A 14,166-nucleotide genomic window follows, 5' to 3' on the forward strand; every position below is an offset into this window, starting at 1 on the left:
TTTTTTTTTAGCTTTTGGCTCCTGAAATTGTAAGGATTGAATTTCATGTTCATTACTACCTTGAGACCACTAAGTTGGAAACAAGGGTTTTCTTTCATCAGTTCTTCATATTTGGTGTTTAGTTGAAAGGCCATTCATCAGTTTGACAGTGGAATGCTTCACTCTGGTGCTGATTTTGATTTTGAAGCTATGTCCTCTGAGAACATTCAGTGATACATGGATTTTTCTAATGAGACAAAGGGTAGAAAACCAAAACACTTTCAGGGTTGTAGAGACTTTGCTTTTATATGCTTAGAAAGTACATGGTTGGTTATGCCCAAATTGGATTACTCAGAAATGACCCAGGAAAGGGAAGAAAAATTAAAGGTGTTCAAAATCCCAAATTCTGAGAGTATTTACCTTTAGGTTAGCAGCATGAAAGGAAGTTTCAAAGTAAGTGACCCTTTCTTAAAATTTTAACCTGACCTTTTGTCACATAGAAACTATTATCTTAGCTCCTTTTGTCTTTCCCTTTAGATGATAGAAGATGTTTTGGGAGAAGGGTCAGTCTCTGCCAGTCGGTTCAGTAGGTGGTTCTCTAACCCTAGCCGATCAGGAAGCCGATCCAGCAGTCTTGGGTCAACACCACATGAAGAGCTGGAAAGACTCGCAGGTAAAATTGCTTCAGATTCTGGCCTTGAATGTAGACTTGAGCTTTCTCTGACATGATTCATTCTGTTTTCATTAGTCAGGGGTTCATTAGGGTCAAAAGGGTCTCTGGATGTTGAAAAGCCTTCAATTTGTGTCCTTTTAATACTGTTGAAGATAAGTTTCTGTGCTTTATTGGGACTAATTATGATTTTTTTTTTCTTCGTAATTTCAGGTCTGGAGCAAGCCATCCTCTCTCCTGGACAGAACTCGGGGAATTATTTTGCTCCTATACCATTGGAAGACCATACTGAAAATAAAGTGGATATTTTAGAAATGCTACAGAAAGCCAAAGTGGATTTAAAACCTCTTCTTTCTAGCCTTTCTGCAAATAAGGAAAAGCTTAAAGAGAGCTGTAAGTGTTTTGAGAGTCTGTGTTAGATATCTGAAAAAAGTTTGGATGTTCAGTCTTAAGGCAATTGGTTCTAGCATACTGCTGTTTCATCAAAAGTCACATTATGATGAGTTTTTTTAAATATTCTTAAAACACATTTTATCACGCAACGTCCTCTTTGAGAATCTGATAGTCAGTGGGTCATGGGCCCTGTGATAAGAACTTTTCCTCCAAGTTCTTAACCTAGGGTCTGATCATAACATTCCAGTGAATGTTTTAGTCTTCCCAAGCATAACTTGCCAGTTTGTTAGAACTTTGCCCCAATGTAGCATGTTCTTACATAGGCTATAAGCCCTCGATGTAAAAGGTTAGTGATATAATCACAGTGCAGGTAAGTAATTTTGCTCATGTTGAGCTTTCTGTCCCAGGTAATAAGTCTCCAGGAGACTCATCATAAGATATCCTTCTGGATGCACAGCAGGATCTTGTCAAGTTTGAAAGCATAGCACCTCATGGCTGTGGTCCTCCAGTTTCTAGTATCTAAACATGTTCAGTTTATGCCATCTCTTACGAAGTACACAATTATAGCCTTATTTGTGTTAAGCAGCTATGATTTTAAGTGTCTTCAGTTTGTCTATTTTTGTCACCCTTTTTTAATAGCCTCATTTTAATTATGAAATCAATTCTTTTCACCTTAACCATCATGGTAGCCAAAGAGAATTCCTACTAAATATCCCTTTGCTTGGTTTAACCTGGACTTTCTCAACTTTTCAGCACATTCGGGGGTTGTGCTTTCAGTGGAAGAGGTAGAAGCAGGGCTCAAGGGCTTGAAAGTGGACCAGCAAGTGAAGAATTCAACTCCCTTCATGGCAGAACACTTAGAGGAGACCCTGAGTGCTGTCACCAGCAATCGACAACTCAAGAAAGATGGAGATATGACTGCGTTCAACAAGCTAGTGAGCACCATGAAGGCAAGTGGGACTTTGCCTTCTCAGCCCAAAGTCAGTGTAAGTATTTGGCACAAACCCTGGCCTTTTCTCCTTTTCCTTTTTTCTATTCCACTTCCCACCACGGTAAATTTTTGAAAAGGCATTCTGAGAAAGTTGGAAATTCCTTAGCAATCATTTGGTCCTTGATGCTTTTGTGTGTTCCTTAGTTATCCGTATGCTATCACTAGAAAAAGCAAGCCTGTGGCTAATATATATGTATTGTGGGTGATGGCATAAAGATTGAAAGATTTGATCTTACGCAACACCAGCATAACTTTGTCACTGCTAAAAAACAGTATAAAACTATCTTCTTGGATGAGCTCCACAGAAAGTTTTCAGTTTATTCAGCTACTTGAATTCATATAACTTAACCTACTTTTATAGTAAAATATTTCTTTTCACACCTTCTCGTTACTCCCAGATTCCTGGGATTACTTGCTCTCTTGATTAGGCAGTTAGCAGTCATACAAATCATTTGTAAAATATCTGAGATGGATTTTTCAAGACAATTGCATTCTAGGAAAGAGCTGTGGCTCCAATTAAAAAAAAGAAAAAACTTTGAGTCATGAAGTTAGATTACAGTGTGACTACATGTCTGTAAATACAGGTGTGTAGCATATACTGGTCTTTGCCATAATTTTTAGAAAGTAGTTCTTAGCTAAGGTCTATGTGTTAATATTGCTATCCCTTGATACAAAGCGATGGGGAAGCAGAGTAGGTCTAAATAATAAAAACATAAACAAAGACTTATTCTAGTTGCTAAGTTATAATTTACCAAATTGAGTTTGCCTCTTTTCTCCTGACCCCTCCTTGTCTGGGAACTGCAAGTCAGCCAAGGTATAAACAGGTATATTAAACAATACCTGTTTAATTCATTATGCTTTGTACAACGGGGAGGCAACTGCTTTTTTTAGTCTTTCTTCTCTGACCAACAGTTAGTGATAGAGATTTCAATCTGCTGGGTCAGACTGAGGTGCCATTATTCCTGGTCTTAATGCCAAGACTGACCTACCTGTGAAAGGAAGCATATCAGGTAGACTTACTTCTGACTATATTATATCAGTTATAGAAGAATATTCTTATAAACTGCTTTAGAGTTATTTCCATACAAAGAATTATTAGATATAAATGCTTTCAAATGAGGACCAGATTGAAAGATTGTAAACTACCTGTTCTCTTAATTTTGTGTCTTAGTGGGTACTGACTACAGTGGTGTAATTATCTTCTTTCTTATAGTGTGAGTGACTAAAGAAATGGAGGCAGGGGAATTCAGACAGTTCACCTGATGTTTTTGAACATTTTCAGATATGATTCTAGAATTTAACACAAATGGCCCTGAATTGTGAGAGTAATTGATTTGATGTTGTGTTTTTTTGTTTGTTTTCCTTTTTTTTGTCTTTTTTACTGACCGGTAACGGGATCGCAACCCTTGGTGTCGTGCCCGTACCAGGGACGGGCAACGGGATTGCAACCCACGGTGTTGCGCCCGCACCACACTCAGCCAGTGAGCGGGAACCGGTCTCCACATGGGATCCGAACCCTCGGCGGGAGCGCCGCCGCACTCCCAAGCGGCGCACTCTCCAGTGCGCCACCGGGCCGGCCCTGATGTTGTGGTTTTAAGGCTCTAAAGTTTATGTGGCTTCAGCTGAGAGAATGAGTCTCAAATACCTGCTAAAGGGATGGATGATATAATTCAAGTGGCTAGGCAAAGACTAACAAAAACTCAACCTGGGAAAGCAAGCAACAAGGAAAGTAATGAAATAAGCACACCAGGTGTTGTCCCAAAATATTGCAGAATTTGCATGTTAAGACATGGTCTGCTTCTGAAATCTGTGTCTTTACTACTGCTGCATTATGCATACTCTTTCTGATCTGCCTCCATTTACGTTCAGTCACATTGCGTCATCCCCAAAATAAGACATGTTGGTTCAATCTAAACTCCATTTTAAAGTAAATTGTAAGGGCTGGCTGGTTAGCTCAGCTAGTTAGAGCGCAGCCTTATAACACCAAGGTCATGGGTTCAGATCCCCATACCGGCCACATAAATAAATTGAATTGTAGACTCTGTCATCCAAATATAGTAAGCCATGTAGTATAAAGTTCACTAAATTTGTTTTTGTTAGATGGAATTATATCTCTCTTAAGGAGATCGCTTATTAAAATCATTGGCATTCAGTCCCAATTCCAAAACCAACAATAAAACCTTGGGTATCTTTGGGCTGTTTGTCATGTCCAAGGACACTGTTGTGGACCTTGACAGCTCTGTCTAGTGGAATGGAAACTATATCAAGGAAAGCACTTCTTCTGGCAGAGCCGAATGGACACAGGGATGTTGTGAAGTGCATGAGGGAATGCAAGTTGGCTGTGTAAAACCAACCACTGCTACATTAAGAGAGCAAAAAAGTGGAAGATTTGAATTTTGCCCTGCATATGAGACTATTTTAGAACAGTTTGTTTAAAAATAATAAAGTTAAATTTCCTAAAATATGAAACTCTGAAATATAACAATTCTGGCCAAACTTGCATTTTGTTTACTAGGTTTTCAGTACCATATGTGGTCAATAAATCTTTTTAAGGATAGTCAAGTAAAGCATTGGGAGTGGAGAAGGAACAAAAATAAGTCTTATTAAAGATAATGGGTAGCAAGGGTTGCCTCAAATTAAAATTTATAAATTAGCAAAATTTTTTACTTGCACCTTCTTACCAAATAAGTGCTCCCCAATTTCATCATTTTCTTTTTGCCTTCTTTTGATCAGAGTGTTAGAAACGGGGAAATGGACTAGAGTTAACATAGGGAGGATCTCTGAGTGGACTTTGTATCTTTCTGTTCCCAGATCTTTGGGACCTGTGTGATGAGTGGAACAAATTAGTCTAAATTAGTTTTCTGTGACTTGAACATCATTCTGCTGTTATGTGTCAACTCCCTAGAGAATGTTTTATGTTTTCTTGTGGTTCCCAATTAATATGCAAATTAAATGTGTTAAGAAGATTAAAAGCAGTTTTCCTTTGACTTTTTTAGCGAAATCTTGAAAGCCATTTGATGTCCTCTGCTGAGATTCCAGGCCAACCTGTTTCTAAGAACATCCTACAGGTACTTCACAATCTTATACCGAGGCCTCAGAGTCCTGAACAGTAGTCTTCTGAACTGGCTTTGTGTGGTGGTCCAGCTTTGGGCTTTAGAGAATGACACATGTTGCCTGCCAATCAAGAATGTGATATTACAGCTTGACATACTTCTGTGTTGCTGTTAATCTCAATGGGGGGTGGGGCAGACAAGAAAGATGACAAAGTAAGCCTTGATTTCCAGGTTGCAGGCTTGTAATTTCTGTGGAACTTAAAAATATCTAACATATTATAGCACTAAGTTAAAGCAAATGTTGTTAGCTGAATGTTCAGAGAAATGTGTTGCATGTACACATGCCAAGCATGTCCTTCAGTGGAACATGAAGGAGATTCCACTTGACGGCTTCCAAAAGTTAATCCATAATCCACACCTTCTGACTGGAAGGAACTAGTTTTGTTCACAGGGATTTGGCTTTTCTGCCATTAGGAACTTCTGGGTCAACCAGTTCAGAGACCTGCTTCTTCCAATCTTCTGAGTGGCCTTATGGGGAGCTTGGAACCTACAACATCTTTACTGGGCCAAAGAGCACCCTCTCCTCCCTTGTCACAGGTGTTTCAAACTCGAGCAGCCTCAGCAGACTACCTTCGTCCAAGAATACCATCACCAATTGGTAAATCCTCTTAGACATGGATGTCTGCCTCCCCACTCCCCACCCCACATAGTTTGTACTTGTCTCCTAGAACTGGCAGTCTTTTTCATGGGCATCCTTAAAGAGTTTAAAAAGAAATATGTGAACTTATTGTACTTTTTTGGGGTGGATATGGAAGATAGTTTATTATCCAGCTCCCCTTCTAGGTTAATATGTTAATGTTATAGTTTTTTTTCCTTGAAATTAATCTAAATTGGATCCAAGCTCTTTAGTCGCCTTCCTTATTTCGGAAATGCAATCCAAAAAAATTTATTTGGCTTCAAGAGTTTTTCCTTGATACAGTAGAAGTCAGAGTAGTGGCTCTCTACCAAGCTGTTGAAGTTGATAGACAAATCACCTGTTAGGTCTTGTGGCTAATAATTCAGAATGTGATTGAGAGAAGCACTTCCGGAAAGCTCTACTAGCAGAGTGCACAGAATCACATAGTATTCCTGCAATCCTGGACCACTTTAAGCTGCTGGCCAGTCTGGCTCCTGCCAGTCACACCTTGAGAGGCAGTTTTTGAAATCTACTATTCACAATCAGGGAGATGGAATGGAAAGAGTGTGAACCTCATGACACTGGTCTCTGCTTTGGTACCAGCTGGCTAAGTGATAATGGGCCAAATTGGCTAGAAAAGTATTTCTCTTCCAGATAGATGTTTTGGCTGTGAGAGGGACAAAGCTGACAGCTTAGTGGGAAGGATGGATACGCCAGTAATTTGGGCCATTAATAATGTGCTCTGATTGAGGTGCACATAGTCCACTGTTGGCGTACAGAGGAAGAGGGACATCTGTTAGCCAGGGCAATCATTGCTTCCCAAAAGAGATGGTGTTCAGCGAGGAGCAGCATGCATTAGTGGTAATGCCTCCTTCATGCACGTGTGCCATTTTGACACTCACTGATACTGGAACTTTCCCGACAGGTTTCACACCAGGACCACAGCAGCTACTCGGAGATCCATTCCAAGGCATGCGCAAGCCCATGAGCCCTGTCCCGGCCCAGGTCAGGCTGAGCTCATTCTCAAATTCAGTCTGTTGCTTGTTTTTCACCCCTATTGTTACTTATAAGATGGAGAATTGAATTGCTGCAATGCTTGCAAGTGGTTTTGAACTATAATGCAAGCTCAGAAAAGGCTAGAAAATTGTTGAATAAATAAAATAATACTTCAGTAGTTAAAAATCCTGTTCAGGGGCTGGCCCAGTGGCTCACTGCTACAGTGCGCCGCTTGGGAGCGCGGTGGCGCTCCCGCCGAGGGTTCGGATCCCACATACAGGGGGATGTTGTGAACTGGTTCCCGCTCACTGGCTGAGCGAGGTGCGGACGCAACACCGAGGGTTGCGATCCTGTTGCCGGTCCCGGTCCGGTACGGGCGTGACACTGAGGGTTGCGATCCATTGCCGGACACGAAAAAAGACAAAAAGGAAAAAAAAAAAAATCCTGTTCAGTGGATGACAGCACAATTTAGTCAGGTTTACAGCACCTAATTTTTCTTTTTCTTTTCTTTTTTTTTTTAAAGAAGATGACCGGTAAAGGGATCTTAACTCTTGACTTGGTGTTGTCAGCACCACGCTCTCCCAAGTGAGCCTACCGGCCATCCCTTTATAGGGATCTGAACCCTTGGCCTTGGTGTTATCAGCACCACACTCTCACAAGTGAGCCACAGGCCGGCCCTGCATCATCTAATTTTTCTCAGCTGCTGCTTAAACATACTTAAGAGCATAGAGAGACCCTTGTAAAAAGTGAATTGACTGACCTCATTCTGCTGTTGACCTTCCCTTGCCACTTTTGTTCAGCAGATGAGCCAGCTAGAGTTGCAACAGGCAGCTTTGGAGGGGCTGGTCCTGCCACACGATCTTGCAGTGCAGGCAGCAAACTTCTACCAACCTGGTTTTGGCAAGACACAGGTGGACAGAACCAGAGATGGATTCAGAAACAGGTAAATTACTAATCCTACCCATGTGGGGATTTGCAGATATAGTTTTCCTGAGATTAATTATCCACAGTATAGTTCTGTTGCATATGTTCGTATGTTGTACAATATGTGATGGAAATTCTGTACCACTTCGAATGTTATCAATAGAGAAAATAATATGATTGCATTCTACTGCAGGGGTAGAAATTTCCATCTTGTATGGTTTTGTTTGTTTGGCAGCTGGCTGGTATAGGGATCTGAACCCTTGACCTTAGACATATTAGCACTATGTTCTACCAACTGCATCCTGTATGGTTTTATATTCTTGATTTATAAATTACTTTTTTTGGTTTATTTGCTAATTAGTCATACGGAAGGGATGCTGCCTGCCTAGTTTACCTCACAAGATTGTTATAAGTAAAATATATTTTAAAATCTTAGTGTTTTTATCAGTTAAAGGATTCATTTTTTACAGGTGTAACTAACATAGCTCCTTATTTAAAGTCATACTTATGAGATAATGAAACTCCACCTAGGTTCCTTCCCCCACAGATTCCATGCTGGGTTATCAAACTCTCCCTTGATGCATGTTTGTTACATCAGGGGTTTGTTGGTCAGGGCTGATAGATTTGTTGATCATATCTGTTAACAAGTAGATTACTGACTTCATTCTGCTCGTTTTTGCTAGTTGTAACGTGTTAAAATGAAATGAACCATTAGTTGGGGAGGAAGGGGGTAGCAATATTGTTCTTTTTTTTTAATTGCAAAATAAAACAGACACCGAAAACTGCATAAAACAAATGCGTAGCTTATTGTAAGGCAAACACTCTTGTTAACTACCTGGAAGGCCACCATGTGCCCTGTGCCAGTAATACCCTTTTCTTCCTCAGAAGTGACCACTGTCCAGCCTTTAAAAGTAATCACTACGTTAATTTTTTTAGTTTTATCACCAAAATGAACATCCCTGAACACTACAGTTTATTCCTACCCATATAATACTTGGTAATTAAGAATATGTTTTGATGTGATTTTGAAAATTACCTCATCAGTGCCTCAGTGTCTGGGTTCAGCTGGTTTTATATGCAACACTTTCAGAAGACATTGAGACCAAGAGGTACTCTTGCATAAGCGCTTGCTATCTGCAGTACCCCTCAGTCTAAACACGGAGCTCAGGACTGGTCTGCTGAGCCCTTCTCACTTGCTTTCTCTCTGTAACATTATGTAGTTACCTAAATGTTTGCTGACATGATTTCTGACTTTCAAAGCACTTTTAACATCCAAAATTTTATTTGATCTTCACGTCAGCCCTGTGAGGTAGATGGGAGTAAATAACTGCATTTTACAGATACAGAAACTTAGGTTTTAAAAATATGACTGACTTACCCAAGTCAGTGTCATTGCAGCTTTTGTGTTTTGGATCAAAAATTTCTGCCTGTCAGTCTCTTCCAGGACACCCTATGTACATACAATTGTGTCCCCCCCAACAGATATGCCTTTCTTCCCACTTTGCTTTTTTTTATTATCACCTTCTAGCATACTATTTATTTTTTGTCTCCCTGCCTGTAGTAACCATTCTGTACCCTGCAACCACAAGAATGTTGTCTCCATGAGGCCAGAGATATTGTTCACTCCTATATCCCCAGCTCCTATAACAGTGTCTAACACATAGTAGGTGCTCAAATATGTTTACCAAAAGGAATAAATAATAGTCAGGTGGAACCCCCAAGTTTGGAGTTTCCTCTTAGTCACTCAAAATACCACTAATCTCTGCCCACGTTGTCATATTCAGTCTCAGTGTGGCAGCAGTGTGGGCTTACCTGGTACTGACTAGAAAAAAAACATGGATTTAGGTTTCCTATATACTTTTGATTCAGAGAACTTCCAGGTTCATTGACTAAACTTGGGCTTCAACCTTTGTGGCACAGGCTTTGACGGGGCTGGAATGCAGTGAAGCTTTCATTAGCCAGGGAGCTCACATAATTCTCTGTTTACATCTACATCAAATGTTTCTTGTTTTCTTCCAAATTAAAGGAGAATGGCTGGGGGGGGGGGCGGGGTCTGTTCTTTTTCCTCCACTTGGGAAGCCTGAGATCAATCTTGTTTGTGGACCAGTAGTGGTGGGGAATGTTGGCATGTAACTGGGTCTTAAAATAGCTGAAACTCCTACTTCTCTATTTTATTTGAATCAGTGTTTCACAGACATCAGTTCTGTGCCAGGCACTGTGCTAACTAGTGTTACTCCCTAGCATTCCTCACTGGTGTAGTCTACAAATAAACTGTACACCGTCCCTGAATAACCCCACCATTCCCAAGCTCTTCCCAGGTCCCGAAACTGTTGAACCGTTGTCCTCCGTCTTTAGCTTCTCGGTGATCACACCCAGTTTAATGCAGCTTCTTCCCCAAGAAGCTTCTTTAAGACTCCCTGGAGTATCCTATCATTCCTCCTACCCCTCCATTTTCCCATTGTACCTTGTTGGTGCCTAATATCTACATGTCTTGGTTTGCCCAAGGTTATTGTCTCCTCCAGTAGATGAGAGCTCTTGCAAGGCCGGGACCATGCTTTTTTAAGTTCTGTCTTCCCTCACAAGTTAGCATGTGCTTTTGCATATGTTGGGCACTTACTGAATGCATGGGAAATTGAATTGGATAAGAGAAAGGGGATGTTAAATTCCTAGGCTGGTCTTGAGTATTATATAGTTTTAGGACTTGGGCTCTAAGCAACTTGGGGCTCACACTGATAACAGGTTTGTTCACAGGCAACAGCGAGTGACTAAGTCACCAGCACCAGTGCACCGAGGGAATTCCACTTCTCCTGCCCCCGCTGCATCCATCACAAGCATGGTCAGTGACCTTTAGTGACTGAATGACATTAAGGCTTCTCCCTGTTTGGTTGTGCCTATGTTATGCCACTTTGTGCCCCTAAATGTCCTTGAGTGCCTTCCAAAGGAATAGCTGATTTAAGTCTTTCATACTTGCCTGTTAGGTCTTCCCCTTTTAGCACACTAACTCATAGGATCTCAGTGATGCCCCTACATTGGGGAAAGTGTGTTCCAGTACATAGACGAGCATGGGCCGGGGTACACAAGGCAATTATAGTATGTTCAAACAAATAAACAGCTGGTGTGGGGAGGTGAGAGGACAAGGGTGAGAGACAGGAGGTGAGGCGGACAGGGGTGATGGGGTCAGATACTGGAGAGTTCACAAATTCAGATTCACTGATTCAGGTTTCAGTGATATGAACCAAGGCTGGAAAAAAGGAGTTTGCTTATTTGTGGTGACAAGTCTAGTTTACACCTGAGTAGCATTATTTTAAAAATGTTTCATTCCTCACAGACTTTTATCATCTAGTCAAAGCTGATAGTCAAGGGGGAAAATTTGCTATGTGCTTCAGGACCCCAATGGGTCTCTGCACCAGTCACCTTGAAGGTAGGGTCTAGAAGGAACTTTTCTATTTGTAAGTCATGCCCTGTCTCCTGCCATCAAGGATTTAAGATTGTTTGATGGGAAAAGACGTGTGCATAATAAAATCATCCTCATAGAAATAAACCGTGAAGAGATGGGAAGAAATGACCCTAAATAATAAATCCTAGTGGCTGAGGAGACTGTTAATTGTGAATTTTCTGGTAGCTCAGTTAAGAAGGGAAATATTAGGAGTGTGGAATAAGTTAGATTCTGAAATGTCCTTTCCTAGATGGAAGGGGTATTGCTCCAGAGTATATTTCTGGCCATGCTCTTCCCAAGCCTAATCCTGGGCTGGGGAAATATGTGAAGCAGAGGCTACATAGGCAGATCCCATCATCACAGGGTTACCAGCAGGAAATGATGCATTTGGAACACTGCTTATTTGCCCCATTCTGTTTCTTTTCCTCCAGTAGCTACAGACCAGAGCGTTGGAGTTGATCTCTGCTACTATGTAGGCAATATGGGGACTCTTTGCCTTGTTGAATAGCTTGGCCAGTTAATCCTGGCTTAATATTAGGGAAAGGCACTTAGAGAATGTGCTAATGCCAGTTGTTTTTCTCTGCAGCTTTCTCCTTCCTTCACACCTACCTCAGTGATTCGTAAGATGTACGAGAGCAAAGAGAAGAGCAAGGAGGAGCCAGCATCTGGAAAAGCGGCTCCTGGTGACAGTAAAGAGGATACTCAGAAGGCCAGTGAAGGTACTGCAGAGCTGTTGAGGGTGTACTGCTCAAGAAAGTATGTGATGGAAAGAACACAGGCCTGAGTGCTGACCAGGCTGACCTGATTCTCTGCAAAGCCCTGGGCAAGACCCCTGGCTGCTCTGGACCACAATTCTGTGTCAGTGAGAAAAGTTGGACCAGCTCACAGTTGCTTGGCTGCTCAAAATTCTGGCCTGTCTAAGAGTGGTATGAGTGCTAAGACCAAGCTTTAGTTTAGGATCCTTATTTAGGCTTCACAGTTGAATAATTAGTACATTTATTTTGCAAGTTAATATAATCCAACAAGTTTTACTTCTGAAAGGGTCTCTTCAGTCTATGGAGACTTCGGTGTCCAACAAAATCTGTGCAATGGGTGAAACACTGTAGGTGTGCGAGAGCCTTTAAGAAGTATATATAAAATGCAAGAGGCTTTTAAGAGTTGCTCAGTAGGGCTTGTGAAGGTTATGGTGACAGATTCTGATAAGTTAGGGTTTACACAGGTGTAGAATATTGGTCTGAGAGCTTTTTGCTTGTATTTGAGAAGGCTGGGGGTGGGGAAGAATCCTGTTGGTCCTATTAAGGCAGTTCAGATTCTTTGGCCACACTAATTGCTGTTTAAATTTTCTGTTGTGATGGATTTGCATAATCTTCCACTTGCTTGATTTTCCCCTTAGGCTAAAAAGCATGTTAATTTCCAAGCAGCTGACTAGGACAGGACTAGCCCCCATATGGGTCCAGGCCACAGCTATTTGGGCAGAGCAGGGTGTCCAAACTGAGTTGGACCACCAGGCCTGATATGCTAGGTATTTACCCATAGCTATTCCTGGGTTGGGAGGATTATAAGAATAAAGATGTGGGCTTTTAAAGCAGTGTAATTTCTAACTTCAGAGCCTTTGGTTTTGGCAAGTGTATGAAAAATCCTCTGTTCCAGCAAAGAGCCGGAAGGCCAGAAAATGTGGGGTCTAGTCCCAGCTCTGTCCTTAACTACCCCTGTGATGCTGACTCACAATTCACCTTAATGATGGTCCCTACCGTGCAGTCCTTAAAACTTGCTGAGGGGATCAAATAAGAATTGTGACCTTCTTAAGAAATGAGATTTACTGGACCATTGGGAGGCCAAAGTATTTGGGAGAAATTTCCCAATATCAAAATATTCTCTGTCTGTGTCTTTACAGAGAACCCCCTGTCATCCAACTCTGTGCCCAGTGCTGATCAAGACTCTTCTCCCACTACAAATCCCAAATTGTCAACATTACAGCGGTCTTCATGTTCCACCCCACTGTCCCAGACCAACCGTTACACCAAAGAACAAGATTACCGACCTAAAGCAACTGGGAGAAAAACACCCACCTTGGCGTCCCCAGTTCCAGGAACCCCCTTTCTCCGCCCTGTCCACCAAGTTCCTCTCGTCCCCCATGTCCCTATTGTTCGGCCTGCTCACCAGCTTCACCCAGGGCTGGTCCAAAGAATGCTGGCCCAGGGAGTACATCCACAGCATCTTCCAAGTTTGCTCCAAGCTGGTGAGTTTCTGATCTGGTTTGGGTGTCAGCCTGTGGACCTGGTGTGACAACAGTTGCTGACACTGAGTCTTGTGTGGTGGGAGATCTTCACCCATAGAAAAATGTTATTATATCCTTCCATCTAACTGGTTGACAGTGGGTCCAATCCATCTTAGTTCATTAAAAGATTCGGAACCTAGCTTGGTCATTTTCATTCTTAATAAACTTCCAGATCAGCAAAACTGTATGGTTAAGCTTGAAAATTTCCAGGTACATTAAGACCACTTGTCAGTAGTTTGTCTTTTCTGTCCAATAGGTGTGCTTCCTCCTGGGATGGACCTGACCCATTTACAGGGACTATCTGGCCCAATCCTTGGTCAGCCCTTTTACCCTTTACCTGCTGCTAGTCACCCTCTCTTAAACCCTCGTCCTGGGACACCTTTGCATCTGGCAATGATGCACCAGCAGCTACAGCGCTCAGGTATGTTCAGGAGTGGGCCGGGCAAGTTTGGGAGGGGCTGAGTAGGCTTGATACTTTTAGGACCAATTTCCAGTGAAGGAGATGAAGTGACACTTCATTCTTTAACTTGTCATAAAAAGATTGGGGTGAAAGGGTGTAACCAGAGAGTAAGATGAAGTAAAATGTCCTCTGTAAGATTTGGGATTACTATCACTGCAAAGACAGTGAGAGAGCCATGTGTGCTCTGGCTTTCTTTGCCTTTTAGGAGAGAAGGCTTCCAATAGCAGTTTAGCATAGGGCCTATCCAGGGTAGATATCCTCTCACCAGCTAATTAATGTTAGTGCTTCTGTGATGGGGCTGCTTGCCATG

At 41.8% G+C, this 14,166-nt stretch overlaps 1 protein-coding gene across 3 annotated transcripts in view; it reads left to right on the plus strand.

The window, feature by feature from the left end:
* The window catches only part of EIF4ENIF1 (eukaryotic translation initiation factor 4E nuclear import factor 1), a 47,341-nt gene that overhangs the window by 32,178 nt on the left and 997 nt on the right, over positions 1-14,166 (plus strand). For 2 of the 3 annotated variants that reach the window (XM_008566420.1, XM_008566418.1), the window contains exons 8-18: positions 517-652; positions 863-1,042; positions 1,796-2,028; positions 5,030-5,101; positions 5,561-5,744; positions 6,688-6,767; positions 7,559-7,701; positions 10,434-10,518; positions 11,705-11,837; positions 13,013-13,357; positions 13,653-13,817. In XM_008566420.1, coding sequence (XP_008564642.1) covers positions 517-652; positions 863-1,042; positions 1,796-2,028; positions 5,030-5,101; positions 5,561-5,744; positions 6,688-6,767; positions 7,559-7,701; positions 10,434-10,518; positions 11,705-11,837; positions 13,013-13,357; positions 13,653-13,817 — 1,756 coding nt within the window. The remainder of the gene's footprint in view (positions 1-516; positions 653-862; positions 1,043-1,795; positions 2,029-5,029; positions 5,102-5,560; positions 5,745-6,687; positions 6,768-7,558; positions 7,702-10,433; positions 10,519-11,704; positions 11,838-13,012; positions 13,358-13,652; positions 13,818-14,166) is intronic. The other variant, XM_008566421.1, reaches the window with a different exon arrangement.

The sequence above is a fragment of the Galeopterus variegatus genome, unplaced genomic scaffold, assembly GCF_000696425.1.
Source record: "Galeopterus variegatus unplaced genomic scaffold, G_variegatus-3.0.2 Scaffold241, whole genome shotgun sequence".
Classification (NCBI taxonomy): Eukaryota; Metazoa; Chordata; class Mammalia; order Dermoptera; family Cynocephalidae; genus Galeopterus; species Galeopterus variegatus.